Source organism: Varanus komodoensis, unplaced genomic scaffold (genome assembly GCF_004798865.1).
Source record: "Varanus komodoensis strain SLA01 unplaced genomic scaffold, ASM479886v1 scaffold10, whole genome shotgun sequence".
NCBI lineage: Eukaryota > Metazoa > Chordata > Lepidosauria > Squamata > Varanidae > Varanus > Varanus komodoensis.
Genome location: NW_025335269.1, coordinates 17,216,543 through 17,233,505, shown reverse-complemented (window position 1 = coordinate 17,233,505; position 16,963 = coordinate 17,216,543). Strand labels below are relative to the sequence as shown.

The 16,963-nt window shown below is 39.4% G+C and overlaps 1 protein-coding gene across 2 annotated transcripts in view; it reads left to right on the top strand.

Moving 5' to 3' along the window:
- Positions 1 to 16,963, top strand: part of MLH1 (mutL homolog 1) — a 30,670-nt gene that overhangs the window by 12,215 nt on the left and 1,492 nt on the right. For both annotated transcript variants that reach the window (XM_044454921.1, XM_044454930.1), the window contains 10 exons: positions 2,677 to 2,789; positions 4,732 to 4,825; positions 5,680 to 5,833; positions 7,327 to 7,670; positions 8,722 to 8,867; positions 10,810 to 10,918; positions 11,931 to 11,994; positions 13,053 to 13,217; positions 14,047 to 14,139; positions 15,400 to 15,513. In XM_044454921.1, coding sequence (XP_044310856.1) covers positions 2,677 to 2,789; positions 4,732 to 4,825; positions 5,680 to 5,833; positions 7,327 to 7,670; positions 8,722 to 8,867; positions 10,810 to 10,918; positions 11,931 to 11,994; positions 13,053 to 13,217; positions 14,047 to 14,139; positions 15,400 to 15,513 — 1,396 coding nt within the window. The remainder of the gene's footprint in view (positions 1 to 2,676; positions 2,790 to 4,731; positions 4,826 to 5,679; positions 5,834 to 7,326; positions 7,671 to 8,721; positions 8,868 to 10,809; positions 10,919 to 11,930; positions 11,995 to 13,052; positions 13,218 to 14,046; positions 14,140 to 15,399; positions 15,514 to 16,963) is intronic.

The following is a 16,963-nucleotide window of genomic DNA, read 5'->3' as shown; positions in this document are numbered from 1 at the left end:
CCAGATGAGCTTTCATCCTAGGCAGGAATTCAGTAAGGCTAAATGTAAGCTCCAGGTAGTACCCAGGACAGCTCCAAGAGAATCTTAACAACAGCGAAGATTCCTTTGAGCAACTCAGCCTTAAGCAGAGCTGCAGTTGTACTGAATGGCTGGCTTCAGCTCCCTGTGTCAACAGCCAATGACTTTGAAACTCTGGCTCCACTGAGGCAAAGTCCCTTATGCTAGCAAAGCGACCCTCCCTTGCACAGGAGTTTCTCAGACAACTAAGTTTTCTAGAGCTGGTCGTGTGGGCGGTTCTTTCTCCCTCACTGACATCTTCTCCAAATGTATGCTCTGCTGCCCTCAAGATGGGGAGTCAGACTCTGGACCCATGACAGATGATTTTAAAAGATCAGACTGCAAAATAATGCCCACTGTTTTCCCAACCCAAAGTTCTACATATATTCTGTTCCCTTCTATATGCATATTTGGAGAGGGTAATGCAGCATGTTATCTTTTCCAAACAGTCTGTATTAATTGTAAATAGAGCTCTTGAATTTAAGTTACTGATCATAAACAAATACAAAGCTTTATGTTTCCATTCTCCCTGCTGTTCAGAATTTTAAAAAAACAAAGGGGCAGTTCTGTGCCCCATGGAGTCCAAGAATTGGACACAGAGAAGGGAAATGGAGGAAGGCTATATAACTTAAGTGTGTAGGCTAAGTTACAGAAGGAGATTATGCCAAAAGCTGAAAAGAAAAGACACCTTTTGCAAAAGTATTTGAATGAAGGCAGAGAAGATGTTGGGAATAACAAAATAAATATCTTAAAATAATATTTAAAGACAATGACTGTTTAAAACACTGTGAACTGTCCTCAGTCACTTGAGGTTTCCAGAACAATCTCTCTTCCATAATTGCATGGACAGCATAAAAAGCCTACACAGAACAGTGTACTACGTGTTCTCTAGGATTCCTGCCAATATTGGCAGAAAGGTCAATGTGAGATTGTGTCTAAAATTAGAAATGGCCATTTCAGCTCTAGGGCTGAGTAGTCAGTGCTCATGCCATGCTAGCAGAAGCAGGACTGAACAGAGCTAACTGTGACTGCAGAATAGTTTATTCACTACAGACCACAGCTGTAAAACTCTCACCTTTTTTCCTATAAAGCCTCTTGCGTTGATGATCCGATGTTAGTTTCTAGATGAGAGCATGTAAATCTGCAAACAACAACAACGAACTCCAGTGTTAAGTCTGTTCTAGGATGTATTAAATATATCCATCTTAAAAGGGAGAAGAAATAGCTAAAATACTAAGTCAGTATTCTAGTGAGACATCACTTGGTCTATCATTGTACTTTGATTTTTAACTGTAAGGATAGGCTTGGTTCAGAAATCATCCAAATGACAGTTTGATATCCTAAGCTGTCTAGTGTGGATGGAGTTAACCCTGATTTCTTGAGTTGATAAATAATGGAGATCTGTCCTTTTTCTGAAATTAAAATGGATGCTTTGTTCTTAAGTGTACAAGGGGAGAAGGCTCATGCGGAGACTAATGCAGGTTCATTGATCAAAATTTAAATGGTGGTTTAACCTCCCCCAACCTTGTGCCTTCCAGACACATTTGGACTGCAACACCTAGAATTCCCAGTCAGTGGCCCTGCTGGATGGGAATTCTGGGAGTTGTGGTCCAAATGCCCCTGAAGGCTACCAGGTTGGGGAAGGCTGGTTTAGATAATCATCCATAGAGTAGACTTTTCTGTGAAAAAGGAGTTGGGCGTGGGGGCATGAATAGGATAGGTCCTGATAACTCTACACTAGCAAATACATTACAGTAAAGAGTGAACTAATTCTGATGTTCTAAGATGTGAGAACTGACCAGTTTAAGAGGACACATCTGTTAAAGAGGACTTCTTTTGTGAACAATGAAATTTAGCTAATCCCTGCATAGTGATGTCTTGGCTATCGCAGCAAAGCAATCTGTAGTAAGAGTGCTTTTACAAATTACATTGCAAATTGAGAAAAGGTTGTACAATACCAAGCATTCCCCACCCACCCTGTACCTAGAAGTAGTACCTACTGAAAACAATGGATGTCTGAGATTGCACTGCAAAGCAGCGTACATACCTTCTGTTGCTCTCCATCTTTTATCAGGGCTCAGTCCTGTGGCCTCTCAGTGTTGTCTGGGGGTGGCACATGCGTGACATTATTTGGTTCTCCAAGATCTTGCCATCTCAGAGGTGGGACTCTGATAACCAGGGCCCCAGCCAACTGCTTTTGTAGCTGGCACAGAAAGAACCATGCTAGCTGCCTCCTTGAGGATTCAACTGCACTTTAGAGGTGGGAAAAAATATGCTGCAGGGACAGAGGAAGCAGGTAGAGAAGGAGGTTCCATTTCTTGTTAACACCATAGCATCTTTCTCTTCCACTTGGTGGCATTTCAGCCCTCTAAATAAATATGCAGCACATAGCACATTGATGGTGAAGATCACTGTGCCTCTGTCCATGCATTGGGTACACGTGAGCCTGTGAGATCAGAGGTTAAATGCATCTGAAGTGGAAGACATGGGATTGATTAAATGACAAAAAGCGAGTATTGAACTAATATATGAATCTAAAGCTTACAATGAGCTGCTTGTGTCTAAAAAAGTGATTCTTTGGAGCAAGGGAAGAAATTAATTACTTTCAAATGTCTCTAGAGAGTTGATTGAAGTGGGCTGTGAAGATGCAACTCTGGCTTTTAAAATGAAAGGTTATGTGACCAATGCAAACTATTCAGTGAAGAAATGCACCTTTTTGCTTTTCATAAACCGTAAGTACAAAAGTATGTATAAAATATGATAGTTTTGGAGTTGTAACGAGACATTACATTTCCAGACTCTGATTAAGACCCTTTTCCTTAAAAGGGGTATGCTGAATACTGCTGCCCATGAGCCATTATCCAAGACTATGAGAAACAGGTCTATTTCTTGGTTTCCAGGATCAATTTTCTGGATTGTGACTTGGAGTTGTTTGTAATGAAGCATCTGTGATTCAATTCAAAATCTCAATATATGTTTATTATATATTTGTTGATTTGTATCCTGCCTTTCTACAATGAAAATCTCACTCATATTAGCTTACAACCAGATAATTAACTTGATTAAAACAGTAATAAAACAAATACATGACAAGCACAACAGGAGAAAAAGCAGGACCCAACTTAAAAGACCTGCTTGCAAACACATGAAATTCTGCTGTTGGCATGTGCTTCACATTTTGCTTTATTAGTGAGATTACTTTCAGACCTGCATTTGCAAGGGTCTGGCGAGTAGAACTGAGCGTGTCTGGCACCCACTGCTCACATGGGTGCTGTGCCATTGCAGTCGTGCTGCTGCTACTATTAATACTGTGATAACTCCTCAGCACTATGGGGGAAACCCTTTTGGTGTTGATTATTCCTATATTAAATAGTAGGCTCTCTAAGGCTGTACTACTTGCATTTTCTTTCTGGTGTCCTACTACTGGAATATGCTGGAATCAGCAGCCACCCTAGCTTTCTTAGTGAAAATGTACAGTATTTTTCCAATATATTCATACAAGAGGGATCAGTATAGGGTTTTGTAAAAGCTGGTACTTGAAAAACAGTGATTAAGTTTAGATAATAAACTGTAATGCTTCTGTTTACAATTTGCCACAGTTAAAAGTCATAATTCTAACCAGGTTTAATCATAGTTTAGAAAGAAAGCAAACAAGGATTGCAATCCATAGTCTGAAATTGGCTTATTTTAATAAACCATAGTTAATACTTAGTCACAGTTTACCTTGGTTTGAACTTCTTAATAAACAGTTGTTAATTAAATACAGAGACCAAACCTTCTGTCTCCTCTTATGAGCAATGCCAGGGGAGAAGATGGAGGAGTAGAGGCTGAGACTTGTTCACCTAGCACTAAACCACGTGTTGTGTCTAAATCAGGCCATTATATAAAGGGAAAACAGTGAGACTAGAAGCACTGCATTCAAGTGGTTGGAAGGAAATTGCCCCCTGTCCAGTGTTCATGAGCCACTGCTTATTCTCAGTAAGTAGACTCTAGCTAAAAAACCCTTCACCTGAGGCTTCTCATTGTGCATTCAGATAATGTGAGTATCATGTTCTGGTTGAAGTAGGAAAGAAACTAATTCATTCTTCACACTCTCACCAGATAATCCTTTTACATACATGGTAGCTACAGTTAAAGCTCTTAATCCAGAGAAAGTGAAGTGCACTTAAGTGTCATTAAAATAGAGGGACTTTGGTTCCAAGAGAATGGGTGAGAATCCTCCTGGATGAAACCAAAGGCTTATCTAATCTTACATTCTGTTCCCAAAGTTGTTAACCAAATCGACCATTAGAAAGACATGGAATATGCACCTTTTTGCTCATGTTTCCAAGCAGCGTATATTCCAAGGAATGCTGCCTCTAATACAGAAGGCAATATATAGCCATTGTAATGAGTAGCAATTGAAAGCATTGTCCTGTCTATTTTAAAAATATGCATGTAGAAAATATACTTAAGATCAGTTGTCAGTTGTGTGGAATTAGTGGCAATGCTCTTGAAAAGGATTCTATCTGAGAACAATAATGTTTATGCTTTTAAAATTTGCCAGTTGGCTACATGAATAAAAATCTGAAGGTCTACATTTGATCAGGACTGGGTATAAACATATTATTATAAAGTAAGTAATGTAGACCACTGCACTTGTGTTTTCTCCTTTTTATGTTTATTTTTCCCCAGATCGACTGGTGGAGTCAAGCGCTTTGCGAAAAGCCATAGAAACAGTATATGCAGCTTACTTACCCAAAAACATGCACCCTTTTTTATATATAAGGTAACACAGCTTTACTCAGTTTGGTGAGACTAAGAGAAAAGGGTGGTTGTCTTTCTTTCTCATGATCCCAAGAATTTTTTGGATGTCCTACACCAGTGATAGATGTCAGTAATGGACTAGATGAGTCCAACTAACAAACTAAACATAAGTATGGGCAAAACAGATTCTTCAGACTGAACCCTTCTCTCTGATTTGTATCTTCAGTTGATGTTGAAAGTAGTTGCACATCCTTTGAAAACTCTATCACAGTTTGAAGGTGCTTCCAGAACTGGCTTAGATCTGTTCTCTTGCATCTCAGGTTTGACCCTGAGTACTTTTGCAGAATTGTTTGCCAAATGCATTTCTTCCTGGTCCTGCGATGCTGATCCCTCCCCTAGTCACCTCTTATTTTGATTTTTGTAGCATGCCCTATGGTTGGGTGCCTTTGAAGATAATTTAGAAGCTTCAGAAGGTTGCAGCTAGACCTTCTGGGCATAGCGGGGAATATCGCAGCCATGCCCCAGCTTTGTAAAATACACAGGCTGCCTGCTAGTTTCCAAACACAGCTCCAACAGTTGCTTTTGCCCTAAAAAAGCCCAAATGGCTTGGGAAAAACTCACCTGAAGGTCCTTCTTCCTATGTATAATCTTGCTTAAGGACTCTGAGTTGCTCTAATGTGACTGAGATATTTTGTCATTTACAAGTTTTGTTTCATGTTGCTTGTTCATATATTTTGCTGTTCTTTTATTGTACTCTATGAGATCCTGGGGCAAAAAATCAGAAGACAGAGTGCCTGTAACACCCATGCTGAAAATATATTTTGCTGAGCCTGTCATTGATTAACCTGTTCTTGGTGTTCTCCAAATGCTCTGTAGCCTTGAAATAGCACCCCAGAATGTAGATGTGAATGTGCATCCCACAAAGCATGAAGTACATTTCCTTCACGAAGACAGCATCTTGGAGCGTGTACAGCAACACATAGAGAGCAAGTTGTTGGGTTCTAACTCATCAAGGATGTATTTCACTCAGGTGGGTGCATTCTTCAGCCACAAAAGAGCGTTCAGTCCTTGTTTTAGCATTGCTTATATTACTTGTATGAATGAATATGTTGCATTCAAGACCTGGATTTATTCTGTCCCAAATAAGCTGATACCCCATGCAGGATAATTTGTCAGGTTAGTGGATTAGCAATGCAAAATAGTACTCATATTAACTCCAGCGACAATTTCTTTTCACTTAGTTCCCATGGTTGGGCACACATTGTACTTGATTTTGCCCTGCAGTTTTTCTGAAAAAGTGAAGATTGCTAAGGTAATCAAAACATTGTTGGAAGTCTCTTGCTGCAAATCTGTTCAATTTCTAGCAAAAAAGACTAACATTTACTTTGACTCAGTTGTTTGGATTCAGATTTAGGGATGTGAAACTGAAGTAATGGAAACAAGTGTCCGCACATCTTCACATCAGCCCTTGCAACCACCTGAAAATGAGTTTCAGGGGTTTGGGGAAGCCTACTAACTGAGGTGAGGAGTAGAGACAAGGGGCTGACAATTTTTGGGACAAGCAGGGACACCTTCAATGTGTTGATCCTTCTTCCTGTATCCAATGTATTAAAATTCTGATCAAAGAGTTAGTAAATGGTTATAGCCATTGAGGAATTGCATTGGGTTGGGTTTGCATTGGGGAAGTCCAGTTCTGCTGCACAAAGCAAGTTTTTCTGGGCTCTGATGGTGTTAGGTGAATGAATTTGCCACAGTATTATTTATTTATTTATACCTTTTATATGCCATTACCACATGCCTCGGCATATCGGGACGGCTCACAATGTACAATTAAAAACAATAAAAAATAATAAAATCCATAAAATTATATAAAAACAAAAAACAAAGAAGCGACGGTTAACAATAAAATATTAATTTTTAAAACAGCAATTAAATAAAAGGTTTTAACCTGGCGCCGAAAAGAATATAAACTCGGTGCCAGGCGCACCTTTCCAGGGAGCGTATTCCATAATCTGTAATTTGTATACCAAAGAGAATTATTTTCAGAATAAGTGGATAGAGGTAGAAGAGATTAGATTTTTCATTCTGATGGTTGCATTTGGTATGAAGTAAATCTGCAGCCTTTGAACAATTAAAATACTTCTGATTAATTGAGAATAGATGATTGTTTTTAATACAAGTTCTTAGATGGGAAGCGTCATCTTAAGAGGTAGAATACATGTGCTTATAACTTTCAAGTCTTCATTGTTAGGAGACACAAACTGCATTTCAGAGTCTGGTCACTTCTGAAATAGAAGTCATTGTGCTTGATTTTATGTGTTTTTTTAGCTACTTCATTTAGCTAAGTCATGTGAGAGTTTGCAGCTCTATAATAACTTTGGATTTGTCTATAATCCCTGAGTTGTGTCTGTTCTAGCTGCACCCAGGACTAAATCCCTCTCCAAAAAAAACGGTTTGGAGAGATGTGTACTGTTGCAGTGCTGTTGAATTGTTTCTCTTCTTTCACCCATATCTTCAAAAAAGACATTGCTACCAGGTGTGACTGCCCCGTCTGCTGATGTTGCTAAATCAGCCAGTTCTTCAGTTAGTCAAGGGACAGACAAGGTTTATGCCCATCAGATGGTTCGTACTGATTCCCGGGACCAGAAACTGGATGCTTTTCTTCAGCCAGTTAATAAATCCAAAACTTTTGGATCTCCTGCTGTGGCAACAGAGGACAAAAGCAAGGAGCAGAGTTGCAAGGAGACTGGGCTGCAAGATGTTGAGATGGAAGAATGCAGTGACTTGACTTTAGGAGCGGAAGTTATGGAGACAGCAGACAAGTTGGTGGAAAGCCAACCTATGTCTCTTGAAACTATATCTGCACGGTAAGAGGGATCTTTTCAGAATATTTCTGGATTGTCTCCATTTTATAACTAAAGCAGAGATCTTGTCCACCTTTCTTTCCCGCCCACAGTAATCAGTAATCCAGACTTTGGCTTCTCTTGTCTTTGGCACAGTTTTTTTAAGGCTGGATTTGAGTTGGATTATGAAGTACTGGCCTTACTGATTTAATAAATATAAATCCTGCCTTTCATAAAATTAATAAATAAAAAATAATAATATAGTATCCTCCTTAACACAATAGAAATCCTTAACACCCTAGAAACATTAAAAACAACAGCAGAAAAAAACACCTAAAACCAATTACAGAGTAAATAGTCTGGTAAAATTAGTTACTAAAGTAACAAATTTGAAGATTAAAGGCTGATAGAAAATTCTAAAAAGATTTTCAGCCATCATCAGGGGCCAAGGGGGCCAAATGGATTTTTGGTGGGGAGTGCTATACTATTGAGAAGGCCAGGTCCCCCACAAAGAGGAAGATGGAACAGATGAGTGAGTCTCAAATCAGTGAGAGGGCAAGTGAGTATTAGAGAATTCAGTTATTCATCCCAAATTGTAAAGGGCATTAAGATCATAATTAGCACTGGGTCTAGGAACACATTTGGGAGCTGGCATAGATGTTTCAGTGAGGAAGCAGTACATTGCCACTATGTGGCTTATCTTGGCAGCGTCACTATTTTTGGAAGCAGGCAGCCCCACGCAAAGCATTTTGCAGGAGACCAGATGTGATAGAACTGGAGCACTTGTTATGGAAAACTCCAAGAAGAGGTATACCTAACACACTTGCCAATACCAAGCAAGAGCAGCCCCAGCTATCAGTGGCACTTGCAGAGATAAGGCTGGTTCTGAAAGTAGCTCAGCACCCTTTTCTGTTTGGGACCAGACTTTCCTGATGGTGTTTGGACACCTAAAGCTTGAGGGCCAAAATGTTTTTCTGTTACATGCAGACTTTTCTTAGCAGGTGAAAAACATGTTTAAAGTTCTTACTTTACTTGTGAATGCATCAGAATGCATCCTTTCTCATCTGCCTTGCAGAAAGAGACAGCGAGCAGATTGTGATGTGGAAGTGGAAGAAGATGCAAGACAGGAAATGACTGCTGCTTGCACTCCAAAGAGGAGAATTATTAACTTAACGAGTGTATTGACCCTGCAAGAAGAAATCAGTGACCAGGCACATGCAAGTGAGCATATTGCTTATCTGCTTTCACAGCTGTGCTTTCCATGCTGCTTTAGAGCCTTTGGCTTTCTAAAACAACTGGTAGGAGAGGAATGGTTAGCTACAGCCAAAACTTGAATATTTTATGCATTGCATTAATATGTGAAGTGGCCCAGAGCACTGAGTTAAGATCACTTGTTAACTAAGGTATTTGGAAGGAGGTCAGAGTCAACAGTATGCATTTCTACATACACAACAGCAGATTTAGTTTATACCTACTTTGCATGCTAACATACACCTCATCCAAAAGCTCATTTACCAAAATTATTTAGAGGTTCCCAGACTTGCTATATGCTCCTTTTTTAATGCTCTGAATAATTCATAGAGCATTAACTAGCATCCAGGGCTAATGGCTTGTAAAACATAGCCTGAAAAAGCAGCTGTCTATATGTGTCCTTTGGCTACAGATGTAGGAGTAAAGATGTTCTGAGGAAGGGTTCCGGTTGTCCTTGGAGACTAGACTGCGGTGTTGTGATGACGCTGGTTCAGAAATGGGGGCTGGTGAAGTAGGCGTTGATTGAGAGCACTGTCGGTTGCTTTTTATGAGCAGTTGTGCAAGCAGTCAGAATCAAGCCCACATCTGCTCTCAGGTCCACCAAATATTTATTTTGAAAGAAGCAAAATAGCTCACACATTATTGATGCAAGTGGTTTTCTCTCAGCTGCTGTTTTATTTTTCAGAGCAAAATTTTTGCCTGATAGAAGTAGCTGAAGCTGAACTTATATTCACTTATTCAGCTACAGTAAGATGTAGAAACACATGGCATCCATTATTCTCTCCATTGGTGCCTCTTACCAGTTGGAATTGGCTACTTAGGTCATCTCTATTTTTATTTATTGTATTTATATCCTGACTTTTCCTGTAAGGAACCTAAGGCAATTTATATAATCCTCTCCCTTTTCTTCATTTTTTTCTTCACAACAATCCTGTGATGTCAGTTAAGCTGACAGTTGGTGGTTGGCTTGAAATCACCCAGGATAATTCATGGCTGAATGGGGATTCACATCTGGGTTTCCCAAGACCCAGTGCAGCTCTCTAACCTCTACATCGTACTAGCTACTAGTCCAAATAGCTGGACTGCCACCAATATTAAATGATCAAGGCTTAATGTTAAAGCTTTTGTTGCAAAATTTGACAGGGCCAGGTGAATAAGTTAAAGAGTTAAAATGAAATTGTTGGATTTAAGCAGTTCTTATTCCAAGCCCCATTACTTTGGGCAAACATGCCAGTGTGGTGTAGTGGTTAAGAGCATGGGACTGGGACTCAGACGATCTGGGTTCTAGTCCCCGCTCAGCCATGGAGCCAACTGGGTGACTTTGGGCCAGTCTCAGACTCTCAGCCCAACCTACCTCACAGGGTTGTTGTTGTGGGGATAAGATGGAGGAGGAGATGTAAGCTGCCTTGAGCCCTTTGTAGGAAAAAGGCAGGATATAAATCAGTCGATCAATCAATAAACACACATGTTTCTGGCGATGGTTTTCATAAGATTTGGGTGCAAATACAGTGCTCATAATAACCAAGCACTAACAATCTGAAGTAATTATAGCGATCCTGGCTTGAGTAATAATTTTTTAAAAATCCTGCTCCAACTGGTGTGCAAATTGCCAAAATATTTTTTGGAGAAGACAATGTGTAGAGTAAGTATGCCCTGTAAACCTTGAAGTTCCAACTCAGTGCTCTTGAAAATTAATATAAGCAGGAGTGTGTGGGTCTACTGGACAAAGTTCATAGAAGGGAAACAATATAGAAATTTAAGAACAGCATTTTTCCCCCCTATATTTTCCTGGGAAAAAGTAGAGTTACTAGAAATGGTTTGCAGCTAGCATTTGAAGTCCACAGTACTTTAGTCATTTGTTAATGAAGTTGCTGAGTTTTTAAAGATTTCTGATGCAGCTGGTTTGTTCCAGGCCTTCAGGAGATGCTACGTGATCATTCCTTTGTGGGATGTGTCAGTCCTCAGTGGGCACTGGTGCAGCATCAGACAAAACTGTATCTTCTCAATACTACAAAACTCAGGTAAGCATATGTTCGTTGCAACAAAAATGCTGTTGACAGATTCAGTAATAACCAGCAATGGGTGCATTATTCCAAGTTGAGTTCTAGCAATGGACAACCAGAAACCCACAAATACTCTGTAAGCAGAATAGGAACAGAATTGTAAAGCCCCACTCATGTTCTTCAGCAACTGGCATTGATGGGCACCTGATACAGGAAGTAACCTACAGCCAGTGTGGTTTGTAGCCACTGATACATATCTTCCATTAATGGGTCTTTAAAAATTTATCCTGAAGCACCTTCAGTGAGATGTTGAACCTGGTTCTTGCCTGTCGTTGGCCTAAGACAAAAATCTAACTGCAACACCATGCTGGCTCTTCTATGGGAGTGAAACCATGATTCTTCAGAAGCTATACAACATTGGCTGGATTCCAGCCAACTGAGAAATGCTGAACCTGGAAAGGCTGCAAGCTAGTGACATAGAGTTTGTGGAAGAACTAGAGGGAGATGTGAAAGGCAAAGATGAGTGCAGTCTATTCCTAGGTTAGCAAGGAAAAGATAGAAGGTACCTGAAGGTGGTGTAGATGCAATCTCTGTCTGGTTTAGGCTAGCTTCACCCTGTAGTTTGTTGTCACAGTAACAACCAATCTAGGATGAAAGACAGGAATAAGAGCACTTTTCTTGCCTTATTGACTCCACTATAATCAGGTTTACCTTTACAAGGTCCTACTTTTAAACACTCCATACAATGATGTTTATAATGTCCCAGTGGTTCTCAAGGATCATAGTTAATCATTTTCTACCTTTTAACACTGAATTAATCTGTTCCAGTACTGGGAAACTTGGTATTTATCAAATATTTTAATCATATCAGCTGTACTCTTGAAGAATGGATACTCCCTATTCATTACTAAAAATAACTGATTTATTTAGTTATTTAGTAGTGGGATTCCATATCAAGATTTTCCATTCAGATCCCATTATATAGTAGAGAATGTGCATAAAATAAACTGATTTTTCTTCCTTTCTCAAGTCAAGAAATGTTCTACCAGATACTTATTTATGACTTCGGAAACTTTGGCGTTTTAAGATTGTCAGTAAGTATACATTTCTTGAATCTGAGTTAGATATTTCAGTACTCACAAAAGAGCTGTTTCTTTTTCCAGTACTTTGAAGAAGGGGTGAAAAACTAACTTAAATCACTCATTCTTGCTTTGTACCACCTTAAAAATTATGGTGGTAACTGCTAATCATATATAGCTTGTGTATTTTTAAGGGAGTGGCTCTCCTCTTAGCCCCTCCCTGGTTGAACACTGGTTTTGTTCTGAGAGCCAATGTGACATGGTGGTTAGACTGTTGCACTGGGATTCAGGAGATCCAGTTTCTAGTCCCCACTTGGCCATGGAGCTCACTGGGTGACTTTGGGCCAGTCACAGGCTCTCAGCCCACATCACAGGATGGGTGTTGTTAAGAGAAAATGGAGCTGCCCTGAATACCTCACAAAAAGTAAAAGGGCCAGATATAAATGCAGTGTCGTAATAATAATAGTAATAATGATGTTAATGACAATAATGGCTTCACTTGTAACCCCATTTACCTCGGTTTCTCCAATTTCCGGAGAATGTCAGCTTAGGCATGAGCTCTACCTAACTTCTAATGGAGTGAAGTCGGAGGTAAAAAATGCATTTTGTTTCTCAGTCACTTCTCTATCCTGCCTTAGTACTCCTTTAAACTATTCAGCCAATGGGCCAACTGTTCCCATGCTGATAATGTCCTTAGCAATATTAGCTATACTTTTTTATACAATATACTCTTTTTTTAAAACTTTCCTTGCTGTGTGTGAACCTTTTGTTCTCCTTGGGCAGCAGTTTCCTTTTTTGAAAGAACCCATCATTGCTTCCTTGACACTGCTGGTTAACCATGCTTGATAACCAGTTGTTAGAGACTTTAAAGCATTAGCCTGAAAACTGCTATATATGGAGTCCCACTCCATTAGAAAAATGTCTTATCATTGCATGCAAAATGTCCTAGTTACGCTGGCAGTCTTTTAGGTATTTCTGTAAATCATGCATCTTGGATGCATGAATAGGAAGGAATTTTTATGAGGTGTTTTGCTCTGTTTTGTTTTTGTTTTGTTTTGTTTGGATTAATCTAGGAACCAGCTCCTCTTTATGATTTAGCCATGTTAGCCTTGGAGAATGCTGAAAGTGGTTGGACAGAAGAAGATGGTCCAAAGGAAGGTCTTGCTGAATATATTGTTGATTTTCTAAAAAAGAAGAGTGAAATGCTGAAAGACTATTTCTCCCTTGAAATTGATGACGTAACTATCATTGTTGTAACATGAGGTTTTTTTTTTTAAACTATTAGCTACTGTATAGCACATTTTGCAATATCTATGAGAGCATAGCACAAGAAACAATAAGGCAGAAAGGAAAATATAAGCAAGATTTTATAAAGAATCACTACCCCAAAAGCTGAGAATAGAGGCTTTTTCCCCTTGGAGAATTCTAAGCAGGAACTATGCAGCTTGCTATTCTTATCTGCCTCTTGTTGCCACAATTAATGTGGGGGGGGGATTTTTATTTTTGGTTTAATTTTTTCAGCTGAATTGTAAACAAGCAGACAAGGTTGCTAGCTGCACTGTCTGAATCAGAGGCTGGGTCATTGCACTAACTTAAATCATTTTCTCCAGATTAATGGGGTTGTGCCTCTGTGTGTGTGTGTGTGTGTGTGTGTGTCCGTATGCCTGCCTGCAAGCACATATGTACTCATATTGGTCCATGGGGTGCTAGCCATATTGGTCCATTAAGGGGGAAAAACACGAATGTCACAAACATGCCTAAACATTCTGAGACTTTTTAGTTGGCCTGAAGTATTACCCTGTGGTCTTTAGATAAAGGTGGTCCTATCTTTTATTATGCTATGTAGACATTTCTCTTTACATTTACAAAAGATGCAAATAATTGAATAGACAATTATTATTGTGCTAGTTCCTAGGAACCAACAGTGCAGACAGCAGCAAGCTGACAGCAGGTAGATTGCAAGCTGACAGCAGGTAGATTTTGCAAATGTGTGGCATTAAGAGCAGCTGTATGATGTATGTAGGTGAAAGATTGAACAACAAATTGATGGAAAACCTTTATTTACAGGAAGGAAATCTTACAGGACTACCACTTCTCTTAGATAATTATGTTCCTCCATTGGAAGGGCTACCTGTGTTTGTCCTTCGTTTGGCCACAGAGGTATGTTGACATTTAGCTGGTATTAGCTTCTTCGTATCTTATTTATACAAACAAATACATTTATTCTTTGGTGCCTGTATTCTGTGGTACTGTTCACCTTTATTGGAAAAGCTTTTGGTAAAGGGCTTTTTAAAGGATAGATAGGACCTAAATGAAATGCTGAGAGCCATGACAGATGCAAACTATTTGCTAGTCATATGGAATGGCTATTTTGGGTTTTAAAAATGTGTCTTCCAGCTATCCATCTAGCTTCTGAGACATTAGAAGGGAATGAATGCCGACTAACTTCACAGCTAAAGAAGCTAATTTCTGGTTTTGTAAAGGGAAAGCTGTTTTCCGAGAAGTTAAGTTCTGTACCTGATACCAAAGTCTGTACTGCAGAATCAGACAGATTTGTTTTTGTTCATGTAAATGCTAAAACAGGGTCTGCACTTTTTCTTCTCGGGGTACTTCTATCCATTACACTGTAGAGAGCAGAGCCTAACAATCTATGTATGACATTGTTCTCCAAGCCTTGACTTCAGCTCTGTGTGGGTATGGAAGTAAGGTACTACCTTCTTCAAAGGAGCCCTGTAAAACTGCCCGATACTGTTTAGATTTATGTGGATCATCCATTACTGCATTTTAAAAAACTTGAAAGGTAGTGACTGATCTTCTGCCTTTCATTTAGAAACACATAATGCACAGAATTTGATCCTGGTATCATGAGAATCCCACCCATTAGCTGCTAGGAATTTGGTACAGGAACTCTATAACATAATGGCCTACACTAAGGTCTTTTGAGTATTATGGGCCAGGTACAAATTATTGCCACAATGACTGTATTTTTAATAGTCTGGTTGTGTCAGGTTTTTTTCCCTATGAAATACGAATTACATACCTGTTAAGATGTGGATTTAAATTGGAGATACGTAACTGCTATATAATTTGCATTATTCATATATATACTCTATTATTTCTACACTTAAACCATAGGTGTCTTTTAGTCACAATGAACTGTTTATGTGCTACACAAAATGCATTAAGTGGTTTCCATACATGTTCCCAAATTGTGGAGCACTACTGGTTGGCTATTTTAGCACTTAGATTTCCTCTTGAAATAGAAGCAGTGATATTTCTGCACAACCTATAATTGACAAAGAGAAGAAATCTCTATCCTTATTGTGTATCAAATTGCTACTACCTTATAAAGTTTAGCTTTACAATGAATAATTACAGTAAACCTTGAGCAAAATATTTAAGAATTATTTTCTTTACCAGGTAAACTGGGATGAAGAAAAAGAATGTTTTGAAAGTCTTAGTAAAGAATGTGCCATGTTCTACTCTATTAGAAAACAGTACATAATGGAAGATTCTGATCTTACTGCTCAGCAGGTACCATCTTTATTCATTATCTTTCAGAGAGTAAAATGCACCAAGATTACTTTTAGCCGGAAATTTCCTAACTCTTTTTTTGGAATCCTGTACTGATGAAGTGAGACTGGAGAGGAGTGCTTTGTTGTTTTTCATGTAGACTTGTGGGCGGCACTTCAGGAAAAGGAACTTAAATTCATTTTAAGAATCTTTGGCCTGGCTTGAATGGCATGACAACCCATCAAAGGTGATTAGATACAGCGAGTTCTTGCGTTGTCCAAAGCTAGATTGCTTCCTGTAGTGGGGCTTAATTTTGGGGAACAATCCACCCTCACAACCTATGACCTGTTCCAGGGGGTTGGGGGTTGTACATACCACAATGGATTGTTCTATCATCTACACCTGGAAGAGCAATTTCGTTGTGGGTTGTTGAGGCCAGCCAGTGAAGCATTCGACAAGACAGGCCAAAACCCGTTTGTCATCTTTGCAGCTCAGAATGTTTGCAGATGGACAGAATGTCGGATGGACACTGAACCTGATCACGCATGGCTACTCTTTCTGTTCACGGTCTCACCAATGTCTGTTCCTTCACCAGTGCCCAAGTGGCACTTAAGAACAACCATCACTGGTTTGCCAGCTTTTTATTTTTTCCAGTCCCAGAATTATATTAGTTTTCCTCACCTCAGAGATGGGACTGAGACAACGGTTGCCACAAGGTTAGGTGGGATCTTTGATTGCTATTCCAGGACCATATATATGGAGAAGGGAGGTGTGTGCGGTCAGAAGAAAAGTACTAGTCCAGTAAAAATAAGGTTAACTGCAAAATAAATCTTGAAAAGCAAATTAACATAAGAAGAGACACTAAATGTTACCCCCCATGGGAAAAAAATATAACCAGTTATTGGAAATGGCTGAAAAGTGTAACTTATCAGTGTAATTTCTCTGCTTCCAGAGAAATGGGGGAGTTTGTAAGTAAACTTTTTCAATATTTTAACAGCGGAGTTATTTTGTCTATTATTGCAGCAACAATTATGGAAAGTCTTCTGCTTTAAAAGTGCTAATTCTTAAATATCCATTACTGTGTCAACATTAACACTCGCTGATCAGCCACCATCGTAATCTTTTGGCATAGTTATGTCAAGCCCAGCATCTGGGCCCAGGGCCCAAGACACCAGGGTCATGTCAGTGGGGTGCCTCCCCTCATTCTTTTTTTTAATTTCCATCAGTAAGATTTTGCAGCTAACCTTATTTTTTACCAGACCAGGAAAATGAATTGTTTCAAAGGATGGAGTGGTGCACAGAACAGTGGTATTCTGAAAGCCACCAAGATGCTCTTTGTGAGGGCATTTAGTTCAGAAATCCTTCTTGGCTGATATGATTGCTAGCAGAAAAGCCACTTTCAGAGAAGGCTGTCTCAAAGGAACACCATTCAGATACCTAAATGGCATGAGAACCATAGGTTTCCTCCTGG